Below are 20,167 nucleotides of genomic sequence, written 5' to 3' on the forward strand. Positions count from 1 at the left end.
CGTTCGTCTTGTTTACATCAGGGTCCCCCATTTTCAATTCATAGTGACATACATGACATACTACAGGAGATAGTAATGTTACATTTGTGACATATATGATATGCAAATATACAGTACTGTTACCCAGAGATCTCCCGGACAAATGGTAGAAAGACGTTTATTGAGCTTAAAAACAATTGATAACGCAAATAACGTTCTGATTAACAAAGGCATTCGTTTTGTGGCATTAACGTTACCTAGATTTATCAACATTCATACATTTATCATACACGGAGGCGCAAGCTCACACACGCAACACCACCACCACCACCAACAACAACAACACACTGGTTGAACTTGTCGCGTAAATAACGTTCTGATTAACAAAAGGCATTCGTTTTGTGGCATTCACGTTACCTAGATTTATCAATAGCAATAGTAATATATATGTTTCTTTAGACTAGAATAAGTCAAATGAACTTACTGTCTCGGAAAAGTTGCCGCATGTTGATGAGTCCAGTTTACTCTCGAGTAGAGCTAGAGAGCAATGGCGGAGTTTCAGAAACTCAAAACAAAAAATGGCCGCTTCCCATTGGTGCTGAGCACAGCGGAGGCGGGTGAAAGGAGTAGGGGGTATCTGCAGAGCCGCAGAGCCAAATGACTGTTTGGTGCGGCCGCGGTAGGGGAAAAAATTATATTTGACGCCTCTGATTGGCTCAGGTTAAAATCCGTCACGACTCCGAATCAAATGACGGAATCTCCAAATCAAATGGACGGATATCCGTCCCAAGACGGAACGCTTTAATGCCTGACTCAAGTTCTCTGTAGTAAAGCAGAAAGACATCAGTCTAAATGGTAGAGGCTACAGCAAGTACACTCAAGTTATTTCTGAGGTAAAGCAGAAAGACATCAGTCCCATTTTTATATACAGTATAGTTGAGCTACATACCTGAGGAACTGGTCACTCGTGGTCCCCGTGTGCATGAAGGAGTTGGCTATGACCGTCGCCGTGTGGCACACTGAATTTCGGACCGCATCCTGGCGTGACAAAATAAATGTTTCAAGTTTTGTTTTATTTGGTACATATAAGGTACATTATAGTGAAATGCTTGGTTCTGTATGACCCTCCTGAGATTGTGCTTCATACAGTAAAAGAATAAAAGACCAAACACTATACAAAATATACAAAACTAAAATGTACAAAATGCAATAACAAAATGCAGAAATGAGGTAGAGAGGTAGTGCAATTCCTTTTAGGAATAAATAGATAAAATATGGTGTAATGTTTAAAAAGTGTCTAAAGTGAATGTTAACTCATTGGGCGCCAAACACGTAATATTACGCGTTTCACCGTCAACGCTTGCGTGCCAAAAACGTAATAATACGTTCATCCTTTGATATTTTTCCTTTGATCCCTGTTCTAAACGTTCATCTGGATCACTCTAGGCGTCCCTGGCTCGTTTGCCTACATTGGAATTGCAATGGCGATCGAATATCACGAGGTGGCAGTATCGCCTACCTTTTAAACTCTGATAGAAAGGGATCAGTAGAGACAATGTCTGAATTGGACTATCAAGACTCGCTCTGAGGGGGAAGAGCTCTTGCAGAGCATTCGCTAGGAGATCTGCTCGCCTCAAAACCTAGTTTTCCGTTAACACAAGTAATTACATATGTAACAGATGGTATCGTGAAGCGCAGTCAAGAAGGGCTGGGGTGAGTAGCGGTGCTATGGGTTAAACTCACTCTCACATCCTCAAAGACAGATACACGTTGCGAAGTAGTGAATTCACCTCTTGGTATAGCGGTCTGTGTTGTTGCCTGCGACGTGGGAGACCGGGGTTCAACTCACACTCGGGGCATCGAAGTGCCTTGGGTGGAGTGGAGTGAGTTTGAGAGGGTGAGTGTAACGGATGGTATCGTGAAGCGCAGTCAAGAAGGGCTGGGGTGAGTAGCGGTGCTATGGGTTAAACTCACTCTCACATCCTCAAAGACAGATAGACACATTGCGAAGTAGTGAATTCACCTCTTGGTATAGCGGTCTGTGTTGTTGCCTGCGACGTGGGAGACCGGGGTTCGACTCCCACTCGGGGCATCGAAGTTTAAGGTGACGTTGTCACAACCGTTACACATATAAACGAGTAATCGCGATCGCCGATGGGATCATTGGAATTGTTCTTTTTGGAGTACCTTCTGGCTAAGGTAAGGAACCCCTATGTCTATTTTACCGAACCTGAAACATGTTTGTGTAACGATCACAGTGTCTTACATTACCGGACCAAAAACAAGCTTCTTCCGACGATCGCATTTCCGGGGTAAGACTACCCCCCCCCCCCGATGATTTCGTGAAGGCACATATTATGTACATGGTATATACCTTTGATTTTAGAGTTTCAGGGGATCAACCAGAACGATTTGCGCTTATTGCATATAAGGCATTTTATCTCACAATCTATGGATTATTTTGGAAATGGGCGATGTTTAGCGTGTAATAAACTACAAACTGTGTGTAGAATAGGGCTGAGCCGAAACCTTCGTTCGTTACGTTGGCATTCGAAATCAACATTCTAATTATTTATTAAAAAGAATTATACATTTTTTCGTCTTCTATTAATTCTGTTTAAACCAATGGGGTTTTTCTTCACAGTTGCAGATAAAGATTAGGCTACACTAATATTATAGTATTAAAAGAAACTGATGAGTTATATTCATTAAAGAAAGTTGATTTAATTGATTTAGTTGGGCTGGGTCTTCTCCCTGGGCTGGGTCTGGAAAGTTGATTTAATAAAAAGAAAGACACATTTTATCAGATTAATCACTTTATTCAAATTGAGGATTTAGTTTGAGGATAAAAATAAAAAAAAATTTAATTAAAATGTAAATAAAAGTAAAAAGAATTATTAAAAACGAAGGTTCGAACGTTCGTTCAAAAAACACTGACGAAGTTCGAATCCCAAAAACAGGCTTCGGGGACAGCCTTAGTGTAGAAACAAACTCTTTTTTACATGTTGGACTAGAAATAGTGTCTGTCAAATGAGCCATACTATTGTCTCCATAGCTATAATATAGAATATACAATCGCTCCGCAAAGATCGTGAAATATCGTGAAAATGGTTAAGAAAAGCTGGCGCTAGACAGTGCAGATGGGGAAAAGGGCGTGGCTCTCAATGAGTTAAAGGTGAATGTGAGCGTGTGCATGTGGATGTTGTGTGCAATGAGTGTAGAATGGATGAGTTAGTGTTACATAGAGTCCGCATTGAGCAGCCTGATGGCCTGGGGATAGAAGCTCCTTTTGCGTCAATAAAGCAATATTGAGAACGGTTTTTATAGCAAATAAGCGGTTCATTTGAAATTCCTTAAAACGGAACACCTGAAAATAATGTTTCAGATAGAAGACCACTTTCTGAAATGTCTAGGTGAAGCTACGGATGAAAAGCCACGAGTCACCTTTGTGTTTTTGAGGATCATCAGGTCTGTGTTGTTGTTTCGGATGAGGAACTGCAGGTGCAGTTCGATGGCCATTTCCCCACTGAGGATTTTGATCATCTTAGCATTCTGGTCCTTGGGCTCGTCCTTCAATGCAAAACACACAGATAGTTGGGACGCAATGATTTTAGACATACAAACAAGAAGGTTCTCAGTATGGATGCTCCGACACTGAGGAAGTGGATAAAGGAGCTTTCAGACTGTATCGGCCTGGAAAGACTGACTTACATCGCTGAGGGCAAAGTAGAAAGACTTTGTTCAACTCTGGGAACCATATGTCTGTCATGCAAAATGGAAACGTGGGTGCTACTTAACCTCTTAAGCCCTAGCCATATTTTCAGAAAATGTGCCTAAAAGTAGATACCCAAGAAAACGGAAGATTGCTCCACTTCTACAAGGTCCATTTGCATGTTCTTGGTATCTAGGGACATCTATGGACTTCAGGGAATGTATTCCCAGTGTCCGAAATATTGCGTCTATTACTATGCTTGACTAAATTGTAATGAACCAAAGGAGAATATAAATTATTATTATTATTATTAGTTATTTTTTTAATCTTTGACTGAATAACACCATGCTAACATTGACCAAAAGTGAAAAATTGCCACTGAGCACATGAGATCAAGTGTACTAAATATCTAAGCAAATGAACAAAGGGCAGATGATTTACAGTTTTTTTTGTAAATACAGTACTGAATGTTGCCATCCGGACACATGCAATTTGAAATATGAATATAGAATATCAGGCCTATAAATTACCTTAGTATGGCCAAGTCATGCATCTAAATCTGGATTTAGTACCATCAGGCGCCCGTTACAGGGCAGCAAAGACCGTGAATATGTTTTTTCTAGACGTTCACAGAAAGGTAAAGAAACAATATACGTTGTATTTTATGGCAATAACGTTTGAGGTTTGTTTGACCCATGAGATATAAACACATCAATATTTCCAAGAGAAAAATGGTTGGACTTCCGTTGTCGGCAACTGGTGTGAGCTGGGTAGTGTAGTTGTATGAAATTTAGACGTCCATCGAAAGCCCTGGGTCTCCTCTTTCTTAGGACTACAACGATTTCATGAGTGCTTCTTCTCGCGGTCTAAATAGTCCGTTTTCCGGTGCAATGCGTGGAGATTTTTATAAGCTCATTTCACTAATACCACCATCATTAGTAAACAAACGTAGTGCTGAAAATATACACTTCGACTGCTGTTTTGATATGGTTAGGGTATTTACTCTTGGCTACATTTGAAAAAGAAACGCAACATCACTTAATACGGACTGTATTGATATATTTGTGACATGAAATAAGAGTTATAAGGAAAATATATATATACTTGACACTTGAATTTGCAGGTTGAATGTATGCGTGTGTGTGAATGGGGACGTATGCTAGTTGTGTTATGTAAACAGAAACAAAGCGTCCTCTACTGAAGCACAGTGGAGTGCGTCGACCTGGTTTCAGAGAGACGGGAGGGACAGTATCGGAGCTCACCGTCTCGGCAGCCTTTCCGGCGGGGGAGCTGCCGGGCTTCTCGTCTGTCTCCATGGAGTCACTGCAACGCACAGTACAATTCATTCAGTCTTTATTTATACTCGATAAATACACTGAGTAGTTAAACAAATAACATTCACAAGTGTCACAGTGCGTTCATAAATATAAAGACTTCAGACAATCAGAATAATTAAGAGCGCATTTTAAAATACATTTAAAAAATATATATAATAATTATTATAAAAATAGTGTTGGAGAAAATGTAGTTTCCATACCATAAGATCATAATTACTATTGATCTACAAATCAGTGATATTAAGGTCGTGTAAGGAGGACCCTGTCTTCCCTTCGAGCTCTGTAACACATTAACGTTGACAGACCTCTGTGGGAAGGTTTGTGTTTATCTTCATCAAACAATATTCAAGGTAGAATGTGTACAAAAGCAGGACATGGTAACATAACCCAGAACATTAAAGCCAGGTCATCAGGACCGGGGGGGGGGGGGGGACTTGTCAAGAGCCCATGATCTTTGTCAGATGATGTAAGATCGTATGATTTGAGGGAGGACACACCTGTTTTAACTGTCATCTTTGTCATGTGATCAGCCGTTCTTGAATGTCTATAAATATCAATGTATTATGAAAGACCGGACTTCTTTTTCTTCTGCCGGCCGGTTCTGTTCTGTCTTGAACTTCAGTGCTCTAAATTGAATAAACTACTGTCAATATAATTAAGACCAGCCTCGTCTACCTTGCTTAAGAAGCTCCATTCTCCTTCACAATTACATATTGTGGTGACCCGATTGGTCATAACAAGCGGGGAACCACATGTGGGCCCTCTTGAGGACGATTTGCCCACCGGCACTTTGGCGACCTCTAGTGGCTCTGCTGTGCATATTTCTTTATACAATATAATCGAATTAAAGCCCAATTTGTTGCCTGTTGATAGCCCTATCAGGTGACAAAATCCGTTCAGCGGTTCTCGAGTTACATGCCGATATTTGAGGCTTGCGCAAAGTACACGGTATTGTGCAAATACCACTCCCGACTCTTGGGGCTCTAGTTCCGTCAATCATTTGGCAATCTCGGAAATTATTGGACAGGGTTGTAGCCAATGAGTGTGGCTGTCCAATGATACCCCACCTGGGGATGTACGAATCAGTGATCTAGGTGAAAAGTCACAAGCGAAAACAGGAAGAGAAAAACCGCTGAATGAATTGAAGTCTATGAGGAAATAGAAACCAGGAACGCTACACAGTTTACCAAAGTCGCTCCTAATCACTAATTTCTGAACAGATCTTAATGAGATTTGGCCATGTTTCTGGGGGATATATTACTTCTGGACTACTAACTACTACAGAAAAACGTGAGTAACAAGTTTTTCTACAACTCAAGTTCAGACCTATGTTACTCTATTCCATTAGCACTAAAGGTGAATTTTCTTTATTGTATCAGAAACTTCAGAATGTCATCTTTCAAAAGAGATCAGTCTCATGCATGTGCTATAAGTATAAAGTATAGTGTTTTGGTTTGCAAAAGAAGTAGGCAGTCCTCAAAAACAAAAATGGACAATTTTGGGGGCGCCTGTTAACACTTTTGAGTGCCAGCAATGTGTTATGTCGTCTTATCATGCCCCCTGTTGAGTGCAGACGACGCAAATTGTTGTTTTTATTTTTTATTATTAGCGATCTGAATTCATATTTCATCAACCAAGTCTCCCGTTGGTACAGCAGCCCCTCTAGGAGCTCAGATGGGAAAATACCACCCCCTATCGTCTATCCCTGTGTAACTGCAGGCCATTCGATTAGACTGGTGGATCTGTGTGGGGGGAGCCAACTGGCTCCATTATGCTGGCGAGGGATCTAATGAGGGAAGTTATCGAGAGTTGGAAAGCAGCGTGGAATATATATTTACAGCAGCCAATAATCAATCAATCAATAAACGCGATCGATATTTGGAATGGCGATCGGGAATTGGAATAATCTTTTTGGAGAACATCTGATCTAAGGTAAGGAGTCTATGTTACCAGTTTTAGGATAATCAGAGCTGTATTCACTGAGATAACAGCGTGTCCCGTATGTGTATATGTGTGTGTGTGTGCGTGTGTGATGTTGAGGAAATGAGAATAGATTTTTCAGCCCGCTTCTCTAGCGTGCATAAGTACACATATACTATCGATAATCTAGCGTTTATTTGAAAACGATTCATAAATAGGCCGACAAATGACAACGTGTCGAGTGTATTCGAGAATATTCCAATAAATGCCGTTTATGAGGGAATCTTTCTATTTTCCGAAAATTTTCGAGAGAACGATAGCTTTTCGAAATGCTATAAAAGGATATGAACAGATTAAAAAAACAATCCGTTTCGACAATGTTGACTGCAAACAAGTCATTGATAAGCGACGGGCAGATTAGACACATAGCCATAATTTAAAACATAGATTATACGTTTTTAACGCTAACATTGAAGTGGGTGGCGGCATTCAAGGGGGTAAAAAGGAAAACACGGCCAGCATTGAAAGTGTTGAGGTTGGTTCTAAACCGACCCATAGAACTAGTGTGTCTAGTTTCAGAGTTTCGTGCAGGGTATTCCATGATGTAGGGGCAGAAAAGCCAAAAGCAGATCTACCAAGTTCAGTACAAACTCTAGGCACTCTAAGTGTAAGCCAAAAACTGGATTGTGTACGACAGGGTCCAGTGGTCCATTCCAATAAAGAACTAATATAATTTGGACAATCTCTAATTATGGCTTTATAAATAAAAAGATTCCAATGCAACTTAGGTCTCTCTGCCAGAGAGGCCCACGCGACCTTATTATATAGGATACAATATTATGTGCAAGAACATCATATCTCCAAAGAGACAACTTTTCAGGAATAGGAGAAATTGAGTTAAAACAGTTAAACCTTCAATCCAAGTAAGAAAAGAACATCAATCATAGTCCCATTTTTCTGCCCTTTTCTTCCACCACCACCACCACCCCCCCCCCTTTCCCGTGCCAACGCTCACCTGTCTTTGTCCGGGGTGGGCACCGTGCCCGTGTTGGTGGAGCCGGGCACGGAGGGGATGGGAGTGCCCACGGTGCGCAGGTTCTGGATGACGGAGGAGAGGAACTGCTGGCTGGCACTCTCGTACAGGTCGAAGCAGATCTGGTAGGCCATCAGCAGGTTGTCCTCCTTCACCAGCTTCTCCAGGATGTCGCTCACGGCCTGCGGGTCGTCCAGGAAGATCAGGCACTGAGGGAGAAGGGGACACCAGGTGTGATCGTTAAGATTAGACTAGGCCGTCAAGTGGTTCCATGTTATATTCAAAATATAACTATAGACTACCGACTGAATCATCACATGAGCATACACACAAAAGCACCTTAACCTCTTAAATTATCTGTTTTTTTGCATGTTGACAAGAAGCAGCTCAATGAGACTCGACAGCGTTATCAGACCCATAGCTATACTATAAAATATAGGTTTAGGTCTACAAAGTACAACTACGTTTACATGGGGTTAATGGTCGGCACGGAAGTGGTCACTTCCCGGAAGGGGCGTGGCACTCAATGTGTTAAGCACCTGACAGACGTTGATGAAGTCGGGCTTATCCAGGTTCATGTAGAGCTTCACCAGCACCCGGAGCACCTCGTTACGGAACTTCTTGTTCTGCATCAGGGACATGCACACCTTCAGGCTGTAGGCCAGGAGGCCGCCCACATCAGTCTGCACAACAGGAGGACAAGGAAAATTATTAGAATTGTATAGTTAGAATAATAGTTTTTATAGTTAGAATTATAGTTAGAATAATTGCAGTGTTATGAGCATGGAAATATGAACAAAAATATATTGTGAAAACATAAATCAATTCAAACCTAAAAAAAATCAATTTTCAATAGGTACAGAAGGGAAGAGCTTTAATTGCATATTAATAAAAATGATGATACTGTATTGTACGTTATATCATATTACATTATATAATCATATTATAATAAATGTTAGTCTTGCTCGAAAAAGAAATCTTTGATCTCAAGTGCCTAGTCTACCTGGTAAAATAAAGGTTAAATAAAATTTTAATATTATATTTAACTATATTTACACTATATATACCATTATATTATGGTACGATATTATATTGTATAATATAATGTACTATATATCTCATATCACATTATATATGTGTTGTATACTATACACTATTATATACTGCAGGTATACTATACTGTAATGTGTACTGTAATATGTACTATATGTGTGTACTGTAATGTGTACTATATGTATGTATGTAAATGTAATTTTTTTTTTTTTTATAAAAACGAAACGTAAGTCTTCAGGGGTAGGGCCCAACAAGCCTAGTGGCTCTCCCTAGCCCTTTTCGGACAATTGGACAATGCTGCAATAGCAGCTGGTAAAACTTTGCCGATTTATGGGATGACCATTGTTATGTGTCCAAAACCCGAAATAAACTGAACTGAACTGAAAGGTCTCAAAATCCAGATTATTGTATGAGGATTAGCACAATTTTGGCGATTTGGCGAAAAGTGGAAGCCGATTTTTGGTCACATCTAGCACTATGACTAAAATGGTGCATTTATATATCGCTTTTATCCAAACAACAAAGCGCTTTACAATTTTGTTCGTCACATTCACCCATTCACTCACACATTCACAAACCGACGGCGGAGGCAACCATGCAAGGTGCCGACCTGCTCATCGGGAGCAATTAAGGGTTAAGTATGTTGCTCAAGGACACTTCGAAACGCTGCCCAGGAGGAGCAGGAATCAAACCGGGAACCTTTAGATTACCAGACGACTGCTCTACACCCTGAACCACTGTCCCACTATGAATGATAACTATGAAGACCCCTCGTTTTTTCCAAGCACAGACACTATAGTGAGATTGTTCTACAAATTAGAATGTAGACAGAATGATGTGATGCAGCCCCAACAATCATTCTAACAGAAGTCGTTCAACACTAGGAGACAATACTACTGACAATGTGAGTTGTCATCCAGTGGTAAGTAAAACTTTATTTATATAGCGCCCTTCTCTGCTTTACAACAGTAATATATAACATCATTAAAATATAGTAAGGGGAAACATTTGAAGAAAAGAATAAAACATAAAATGAGCTAAAACAACAGAATAGACAACAAAAAACTAAAAGACATGAACAGAAAAATGGCTATAGGCGTTTAAAAGCCTGCCTGTAGAGGTACGTTTTATGCTGCCTTTTAAAAATGAGTTCAGAGGGAACGGTTTTCATGTTTAGGGGGAGGGCGTTCCAGAGCCTTGGGGCTGTCACCACGAAAGCTCGGTCCCCTTTTGTTTTTAGCCTGGTCCTGGGCACCACCAAAAGCAGAGCGGAGCTAAGTTAACAATATACTCGTTATCACCATACATAACGCTTATATTGAAACACGTTGACATTAGGGCCGTACTTTCAACCTAAAAGTGCACTTTCTTCAACCTCGAACCTAAATTCCTTAGCGACCCGTGTTACCAGCGTAAACAAATCAGCGCGCTAGTGTTGTCAAAAATATCGAAGTATCGATACATATCGATACTGAATATTTAAAACGGCTTCGATACTCATTTCCCGAAGTACCGATACTTTCTGCAGTATCGGTACCAGCTGGCGAGTGTTCTACCGCAAGTTGTTGACGCGCTGTTCAGAGCGCTCAGCGCGCTTGCTCCCCGGCTCCTCAGAGTCCAGCCCTCCCCCTCACAGAGTGACAGAGAGCTGTCTTCTTCAGTTAGTAAACAAACATTTTAGCTGAAGATAGTAAATGCAGAGCCTCCGCAACTTGTGCTTGTGGATAAAGAAAACAGCAGAAGTGCTGTTTGGAGGTACTTCGGGTTTCAAGTAAACAACGAAGGACAAGCTACAAATGCCCCAATGATATTTGCAAGCGGTCAGGGGAGGAAATTAGGCCACTTTACTCGCCAAATGAGAGTATTTTTTACGTTTGGCGAGTGATTCATGAAGACCACTCGCCAGTCTGGCGAGTATACAAAAAAATAAAACATTCTGCAATCACTGCACTGGCAAACGGTGCGCGTCTTCTGAGTGTTCGCTTTAGTTGACAGTGCCACGAGAGCACTGCACAAGACCACCCGCGGACATATAATGTTTAATAAACGTTTGCGCAGTACTGGCCAACCCGCGGACATATAATAATAATAAAAGTCCCGCGGTACTACTAGGCTAGCCATCAGGAGCAATCGCAAACAGATAACGTTAAACACAGCAGAATATGGAAAACAGACAGACTGACCAACGGGGAACTGCATCCAACCCTAGTACAACCATCGAGTATAAGTTACTAAGGACTAGGGCTGGGCGATATGGCCTAAATATGATATCACGATATTTTCTGACCTTTCAGCGATACACGATACACATCACAATGTTTTTCTTTTTTTCCCCAAACAATTCATTATGAGGCTTACCAAGACAGTATTTGAGTTTGCAAGCTAACATTAAAGACAAAATAAAATACCCATGCATTTAGCATTTTTATATTATATATTAGATTTAGATTATTGGATTATTAGATTATATATTGCATATATTTAGCAATGAGATATTATATGATTTAGATATGAAATATGATTAATTGAAAATGGGGGGCCCTGATGTAAACAAGACGGAAGTCTTTCTCTGGTCTGCATCCCCTTAACAATTGTATGTATTGAGCTGTACTGTACCCATTCTGCAATATGTTAATAAAGTGTTTAATCAATCAATCAATCAATCAATAGCATTTTAGCATTTTTATGAAACTACTGTATATTTGTATGTCTCTAAATGTTTTGATGAATTGAAAATGGAGGACCCTTATGTAAAAAAAGCCAAAAGTCTTTTTCTGGTCTTCATCCTCCAGTCCACTGTTGTTGTATTGAGCTGTACTGTACACATTCTGCAATCAGTTAATAAAGTTTTCATTCATTCAGACGGCAAACAGAATAATTTTTATTGACAGTCGAGTCTGCCAATTACGTCACACCGCTTGCACCCGCCCTGCTGTTCTTAGCACCAATCGGCAAGCGCATATTCGTTTTTTACTTCCAGAATGTCCTCCATTGATTTTGACGAGTGCTCACAACAACAAAGCTACTAATGTTAGCTCCCCGCGTCCGACGAGTAGATTACCAGTTACCATTACCAGCTCCGCAGGATGACTAAACGAGGCATAATGATTTTACTGCAACGAATGTTATAATAAAAGCCTTTCCATACATCTGTCTGTTTGAAAACTTTATTAACAGACCGCAGAATGGGCACAACTCAGCACGGGCTGAGATATGAACGAGTAATGCTTGCTATCCATCTAGGTCGTCCTCGGACGTTGCTATGTTCGGGTAAATACGCTGATGTTATTGAACGTGTAACTATATAACATTAATGCCACAAAACGAATGCCTTTGTTAATCATAAGTAGTAACTTTGATGCAGTAGTGTGTGTGTGGGGGCGGCGTTGTTCAAAAGTTTGAACGTGTGGACCAGATTGACGCGACACAATCCTCTTGGGCAAAACATCACGATATCCACGATACGTTTAAAAAGTGTATCGTTAATGAACTGTACCCGATATTTATATAATATCGTCATATCGCCCAGCCCTACTAAGGACACATTTAAGTCAGAGGTGTAATGTTGTCTACTGGAACTGTATACAGTGGTTAGCTTCTAGTTAGCGTTTTAGATAGGTGCTTGCTAGCTAACGTTAGCCCCGTGTGCTCAAAGCAGCCAGCTAGGTGTATATCTGTTATGACTATAATGTTTCCAAAAAAGCACCGGACTACGACGTAAGGTTAGACATTTTATTTCATGCTCAAAAGCCCCTGGCTTGCACATCGCAGTCACAAAAGGGGCTAGCTCAACCAGTGCACTGTGCACACAACGTCAACAGCACACCAACCCAACTGACGTTACCACAACACTTGACGGTACTTCACAGCACTGTCGTAAGACCACCGTGCTGTCTTAAAGGCACAGTGTGCCTACCCAGATGCATACACAACATTGACGCGGCTTGACATACAAAGAAGTAATTATCACAATTAGCGATTTTTTTTGTCTGGTAAAAAATCTGTTTGGCTGGTAAAAAAAATCAGATACTCGCCAGTTGGCTGGTAAGCCAAAAAGTTAGTTTCCTCCCCTGCAAGCGGTGTTAGAGCAGTGCCAGCGCCGATCTCCATAAAGAAATGAAAGAGGTTCGTGACAGCTGCTCTTTCAACGTCACTGTGACTGAAGCATTAAACCATTAACTCTAGTTTAATACATGATACGTTGTCTACTGATGGCGCATAATATCAACAGCTGATTCGTTGTAACATTAGAGCTACAAGCTAACGTTAGCTACTGCTAGCTCCGTTAGCTTAGCTGGCTACTTGTACAATTACTGCATGGTAACGGAGTAACGTTAACGTTTAAACGTTATGTCGAGGTCATACAATACTACAGTCGACATAAGGTTAACGTTACCCCGTTTCCATCAAGTGTTTAAATAGCAGCAATCTTGTTGAAATGTAACGTTACTAAAATGCTCCGAGCATAGCCTCTCTCTCTCTCTCTATCGCTACCTCTCTCTACCGCTACCTCTCTCTCTCTATCGCTACCTCTCTCTTTCTCTCTCTATCTACCGCTACCTCTCTCTCTCTCGCCCTCTCCCTCTCTCTCTCTCTCTCTCTCGTTATCTTTAAATAAAAACGAAACTGTTACCAACTGTAATATAAACAGTTCAGTTTGTCAGGTACATGCAACACAGATTACAGTGTTTACATCTGTCTGCTTGAGAAAATACCATGTTCTGCATTTGCAATAAAAATGATTGAAGTGAGATGAACAGTTATTTTTAAATGTGTGATCTAAAGATAAACAAAGGGTTTTAAAATTGTTATATTTATCTTCTCTTATAGTACCAGAGAGAAGCTAAATTTGAAGCTAAATTTGTTTAAAAAAATATATATATATATATATATATATATTTTTTTTTTCTTTTTAACACTTTGGCTGCCATGGGTTAAATTCATTATCAACCGTAGGTTGCCGGCTCTATTTGTCTATAGAGAAAGTCCCCTTCTTTGCAGGGCTATAACTTTTTAAATTCTATTGCTACATTGCCATTATTAGGGCCCATTCAAAGTCCTATATGTATTGTTCATTGTGTAGCAACGTTAAACTTTTTCATTCACATATTCATAGTAAAGTATGGTCTAATGTATAAGTATGTTTTCATCTCTTTCTGCAGCTTTCTCCAGAACGTGATCTATAGCCCCAAATACATTATATTGATGATGCAATACAGTTTTATGGCAATCAGCGCGATATAAAAAATTCCAACTAGACGTACTTCTAGAAGTTACTACACGTCATCTGATGTTGACCGGATGGGCTAGGGGGCGTTTATAATTCCATGGGCAGCGTTATACCAATCATCTAATGTGGGTCAAATGTTGATAATAGCAGTTAGTATCGAAGACGGTAACTTTACACGCTAAAACTCACCCCAGTCTCCGCGCGCCATTGGGCGATCATCGTAGAGTAGAAATTTTACCATTATGGGATGTCGATTTACCCGGTCCATCTCCAGCTTGTATAATGGTATATACGTCCAAATCATGTTGTTTATCGAGTTATTGGCAATCGATCGCTATGTAGTGTGTCGAGATCGAGTCCCGGAACCTATAGCTAGTGCCCGGAAGTAATACGGTCGACCAGCACAATCTCCATAGCACTTCCTGTTAAGCGATTGCGCCGATCGGCCACCAGATGGCGCTCCTGAACCGCCAGAGAGGTCAGTGGGTCCTCCTGGTGGATCTCAGGCCAGCGGAGGGGAAATATGAATCCGATCCCAGATTTTTGAAATATTGATATTAAAGACGCTGTAAAGCGTCTTCGGCAACTTGAGCATGGCCGGGAATGACGTGTTTAGGCGTTTTCCGGCAGCCAAAGTGTTAATATCGAAATAATATCGAAGTATCGATACTTTTCAAGGTATCGTATCGAAGTCGAAATTCCAGTATCGTGACAACACTACAGCGCGCACATTCGAGACACGCATATGAAACGAGTCATACGGAACAAATAACGTATAACGGAGGCTGAAATTAGACCAATGTGACTCACAAACTCACGACAGTAGTACACAACTACACATACAGACGCACAAATTGATTCTGCATTGATTAAGTGATAATCAAAACCCAGCTTAAGCCGTTAAACCCCTGTAGTGAATCACTGTCCGAAGCCAATACGCACACACAGTCAAACTGGAACGCTTTACCAAACATACACTCCCGGCATTCATAACTCGTACGTTCATCTTTCATACGCTTAACCATAACATAACTTACCGGTACCCAAACAACGTGTCCCTGAGTCCACATTCATGCACGAATCCATTTCAAAACGTTAGAAAAACGCTCCGTTTCCCGATTCCTCAATCATCCAATGTCTGGAAGTGGACCCATGGTCCATCCATTCGACCTTAATAAACGGACAGCCACCGGTCCATAACCGCATTCTATAGAAGAATTAAGTCTTTATTTGTAGTGCAGATTAACACACATGCGAGATGAAAGACCCACAGGAACATGCACGTGGCTCTGCTGAGCTCAGACTGAGAGAGGGAAAGACAGACTGCCCTGCCTTCTGCTGGCACATGCTGTGCACTACAAGCAACGCATCTGTGATTTGGCGCACAGTCTGTGACGTCACGGTATTGAAAATCATACAGACGGGATTTCGAAATACCCTGGTATACCGCAATACCGTCATACCGCCCAAGCCTACTAGTGATATAGTTATAGTTTAACATCCTAGGCGAAAAACATATTGGCTAGTGATATAGTTATAGTTTAACGTCCTAGGTGAAAAACATATAGGCTAGTAGTAGTGATATACTTGTAGTTCATGGCTTTAAATCTGAAATCACACATGCGACGACAGGACCACTGACCGATTCCAAGATGGTCTTCTCAAAAATGTCAAGGCGTCTGGTCTCCAGGGCGATGCCGATGGCCTGCTTGTACTTGTGGTCGCCGAGGCAACGCAGGAACATCTTGTTGACGATGCCCTCCAGGCGAGGGTCGATGGTCTTCTTCTCCTCTTCCTCTGGCAGCTCTGCATTCTCCACACGCTGCTTGGTGTAGTGGTCGATGCATTTGGCTAAGCAGGAGAGAGAGACAAAGAGTAAAGAGCCTGTTGGTTCGAGAACATCGCCACGTGTTCAGGTCACTATTTGTCAGGGGAGTGAAAAATTACTGATGCATCCTGATGCTTTGATATGAATGAATGTGGAAATCCAACTGAAAATATGTATTTGTAAATTAATACACTATAATAACTGAAGTTGTAGTCCTTTTTGTAAACATGATGCTAAGGAGGTATTACTGCTCGTTTAAGGTTTTTAATGTACAGTATTTATTAACCTCTTAAGCATCGGACTACGCACGTCGCGCCAATTTGCCCTGTCTGTCGGCTCCGGGCTGTGTTTTCGTCGATCAACCAATACATTGTTGGAAAGTTGAATTCGCTCATCACCCCACTCAACCTATTGCGTGATTCCATTCTCGAGTTACAAAACGAAAAAATCCGTCGAGCGTCATTTGACAAGCCATTCGGACGAGTGACCACGAGTGTGAACGGTCCTGAACTGACCAGTCACCGCTGATGGCGAAAATTATTGGCCACCGTTGTAGCCAAGGATCGTCTGCTTCCCAGACGGGCACCGAGAGTGGGGGAAAGTGACACAAGAAGATGAAGAAGTCTATTGTTTTGACTAGAGCATCGAAATGAAGGCAGCGGATGGCCATTTTGGATAATCATGCAGAATTTTTTACCGGTAAACATTACAAAAACCGTTGTAAAACATTCATTTTCCGTGGTATTTTTATAAACGTTGGACCTGTACTACATAAGACTTCAGGCTGAACCATTATGTTTTCCAGCTCATACCTCTCAGTTGGAACTTTAAAACAGGCATCTGGTAACCAGTAAAAAAAAATGCAAGTACACAAAACTTTTACTTCAGTGTGTTCAAACCTCTGTTACTCTATTTCATTAGCACTCAGTGTTTTTTCTTTATACGGCAAAGGGAACCGCTCCCGCCTACCTCCGGTCAATGGTCTCTAACTACACACCCTCAAGACCCCTACACTCTGCATCTTCTGGCCGCCTCAGACCTACTCCTATCCAAGCTCCGGGAGGGTCATCAAAGAGAAGTCACCTTTTCTCAGTCCTTGCCCCACAATGGTGGAATGAACTACCCACCCCAGTTAGGACAGCCGAAACCTGTCCAATCTTTCGCCGTCGACTAAAGACACACTTCTTCAACCATTATCTGAAGAAAAAAAAGAAAAAAATATATCTAACCCTAACTAACCTTACTGTCATGCACTTGTCCTAATAAACTAACCTACACTGTAGCACTAAACACTTTGATGAACATTGTTACTCAGCTGATAAGAGTTGTGCCCTTCCTGATGACTTGTCGTACAGAACTTGTAAGTCACTTTGGATAAAAGAGTCAGCTAAATGACTAAATGTAAATGTATTGTGTAAGAAACTTGAGAATGTTACCTTTCAAAGGAGACCAGACTCATCTCATACATGTGCTATAATATGTATAAAGTATAATAAAGTGCAGATTACTTTGGGTATGCAATCGTCAAATTATTATTATTTTTTATATTGTGTAAGTGTAATTGTTTACTTATTACACTTTTGCAAAGTATCAAAATGAATCATTAACCATGGTCAACATGTAAGATTTCGTGGTACATCAAATCTTTGCCACAATTGGGCGTCGGGTGGCGTAGAGGAGATTGCGATCATCACCAATGCAAGAGGCTGCGGTCTCGACTCCCGGAGTCAGCATTGCCTCGTCATACTAACTCGTTTGGCTGAGTTAGCGGGAGGGAAGCCGTGGGTGGGAATCTGGCGTTGTGGACAGCGACGCCTACAGGTCAGGTCTGGGCGCCTGCTCAGCGAAAGGCAGGAAGTGGTGAAGGCAGCGTGACCGCCCATGCGTTACACTTCACCAATGAGAGTCCTCGCTGACAGGTGAAAAGAGAGCCGCTGGCTGTCTCCGCATGTGTCGGAGGAAGCATGTGGTGGACTTCAGGGTTCCCTTGTACCGACCAGTAGGGGGAACATGCGCACAACAACCAGGTAGGGGAGGGGGGGAATTGGCATAACGACTAAACAGTTTTGGAAACCGTTTTGCTTAGGTGGACATCTGTCCCTAGCTCGAGGAGTGCCGACAACTCCTCATATGTTGGGATCACTCACCAATGATGGTCTCCACATACTCGGAGTCATCTGTGACCTTGAAGAGGTCTCCGGCTCCCAGAGCGTAGTTCAGGGATTCCTCGAAGGCTCCGAGGTGGTAGAAGACCTTAGACGCCACCAGGGCTGCGAACTCTCGGCTCCTAAACGTCTCATCCTCGTACAAGACCTCGCTGTGAACGAGAAGGTAATTTATGAGAAGAAACAAGGAAGGGGACGTTTTTATATTTTACAGTGATGCTTCATCACTTATGTGGTCGTTTTGAAGTTTCATTAATTCGCTGCGTGAACTTGGATAAAGCACTTACATTTTGTCTACAGAGCCTGAAATCTCAGCCCAGAAGTCATTGACGATGGCGTCGAGCTTGTGCAGGGCAAACTCCTGCAGGCAAAGGAAGAGACATGATCAGTCACTGAGCAATCTTGGGAAAGTTACCATGAAACGGTAGAGGCTAAAACGGTTTTGATGAATACTGCAGAGCAATGAGCCAAGCAACAATCCTAAATAAGGATGTCATCAACCCTAGCACCAGGTTCATGATTATGATAATAAAGTCTAATAAAGAATACAAGCTGTATTATCCGAGACGGATGAGAGACCCTTGTTGCTTCCTGAAAGGATGATAAGCTTTCAGTCCTTGTTACTAAACAGTCTGTGGAGTGGATACAGTGTTCTGTGTGTATACTGGAAGAGTATGACGAAGACAGCATGGCTTCACCATGGAAACAAGTTAACAACTCAATGAAAACCTCAGCTCTCACTTAGCAATGGCAGCTAATCACAATGAATAGAACTTAAAGGGACACTTCAGATTTTGTTAGACATAACCTCACACATATCCCAAGGCTCTAAACCATTTTGCACACATTCAGAATAACATCAACCGTGGGGCTCCCTGAATGATGATGATGGATATTGTGATTCTTAATACCTTGAGCTGGGGGTCATCCTCATCCAGGAGTGAAATGATTCCAGCTGGGGGGGGGGGGAGAGGCAAGATTATTGTGACAGCTATTGTAAAAGCATAGATTACAGACACACTGTATCCAACTCAGCGAGCATGCAGCAGCATCCTCTCCTCCTGTCATAACAGACTTAGCTGACGTTAGCTACATGATGACAGAGCAATGATGTGCACTGTTTCTTTTGAAGATCCCAACAACAGCTAAAAACGTCCGTATCGTCAGCACGATTAAAACAGATAACTCGTTAGGTTAATAACTTACGACACACAAATAACGAAGGTGATATTTATCTCTGGAAAATACGTCCATCAGATACATAACGCTAGCTAAACCTTGGAGTCAACTGCTATGTGACTCAGCTAAATCAATGGCGGCTGACGTTAGCTAGTTAGCTAGGATAAAAATACATTTGTCATCGCTTACCGGCAGATGTTATCATTTTTGGCTCGTCGTTATTCCCTCCTCAACTCCACAAGTTCGTATTGACGTTTCAATGCGGTACGAGTTTTTACAGATAAAATAATGTAGAGAATGTTATCGTTGTGAGAAATCCACTCCGGTGGAACAAGCCGCTGCCGCTGCTGCTAACTTCTTTCTGTTCAACTGTGCCCAGTCCCCGTTCAGAGGACCTACAGTGTTGAGGGTCACTGTTCTGCCTGATCAGAAAACAATCCCAACTACATTTCATTATTCGCTTCATCTGCGAGGCGAAACAAACCGAATCAGCACACCACTTGGAAATGTGGTCACAAGAGTGACGGATTTATTATTTAGAAAATATCAGACTGTAACTACACAAACATGCCATTGAATAAACCGGCTTCTCCATTGGGGCCTTATATGATTCAGGCGTACTGCACTCGTGCCTGACCAAATAGCCCTTTGCTTCCTGCGCGGTGCAACCGCTACTAGACTCTCAGCATTTTTATGTTTGATGCTGCAGTCAAGCAGCACATAATTCAGAT

General features: G+C 41.6%; 1 protein-coding gene across 1 annotated transcript in view; it reads right to left on the bottom strand.

The window, feature by feature from the left end:
• The window catches only part of psmd1 (proteasome 26S subunit, non-ATPase 1), a 122,200-nt gene extending 102,395 nt beyond the window's left edge, over positions 1-19,805 (bottom strand). Inside the window, exons 1-10 of the mRNA XM_084307803.1 lie at positions 19,626-19,805; positions 19,169-19,212; positions 18,545-18,618; positions 18,240-18,409; positions 15,907-16,115; positions 8,521-8,664; positions 7,964-8,190; positions 4,954-5,014; positions 3,424-3,549; positions 929-1,017 (exon numbers count right to left, since the gene is read on the bottom strand). Of these exons, the coding sequence (XP_084163929.1) occupies positions 929-1,017; positions 3,424-3,549; positions 4,954-5,014; positions 7,964-8,190; positions 8,521-8,664; positions 15,907-16,115; positions 18,240-18,409; positions 18,545-18,618; positions 19,169-19,212; positions 19,626-19,641 (1,160 nt within the window). The 5' untranslated portion in view covers positions 19,642-19,805. The remainder of the gene's footprint in view (positions 1-928; positions 1,018-3,423; positions 3,550-4,953; positions 5,015-7,963; positions 8,191-8,520; positions 8,665-15,906; positions 16,116-18,239; positions 18,410-18,544; positions 18,619-19,168; positions 19,213-19,625) is intronic.
• Between the last annotated feature and the right edge of the window lie 362 nt (positions 19,806-20,167).

This window comes from Notolepis coatsorum (assembly GCF_963971535.1).
Source record: "Notolepis coatsorum genome assembly, chromosome: 2".
NCBI lineage: Eukaryota > Metazoa > Chordata > Actinopteri > Aulopiformes > Paralepididae > Notolepis > Notolepis coatsorum.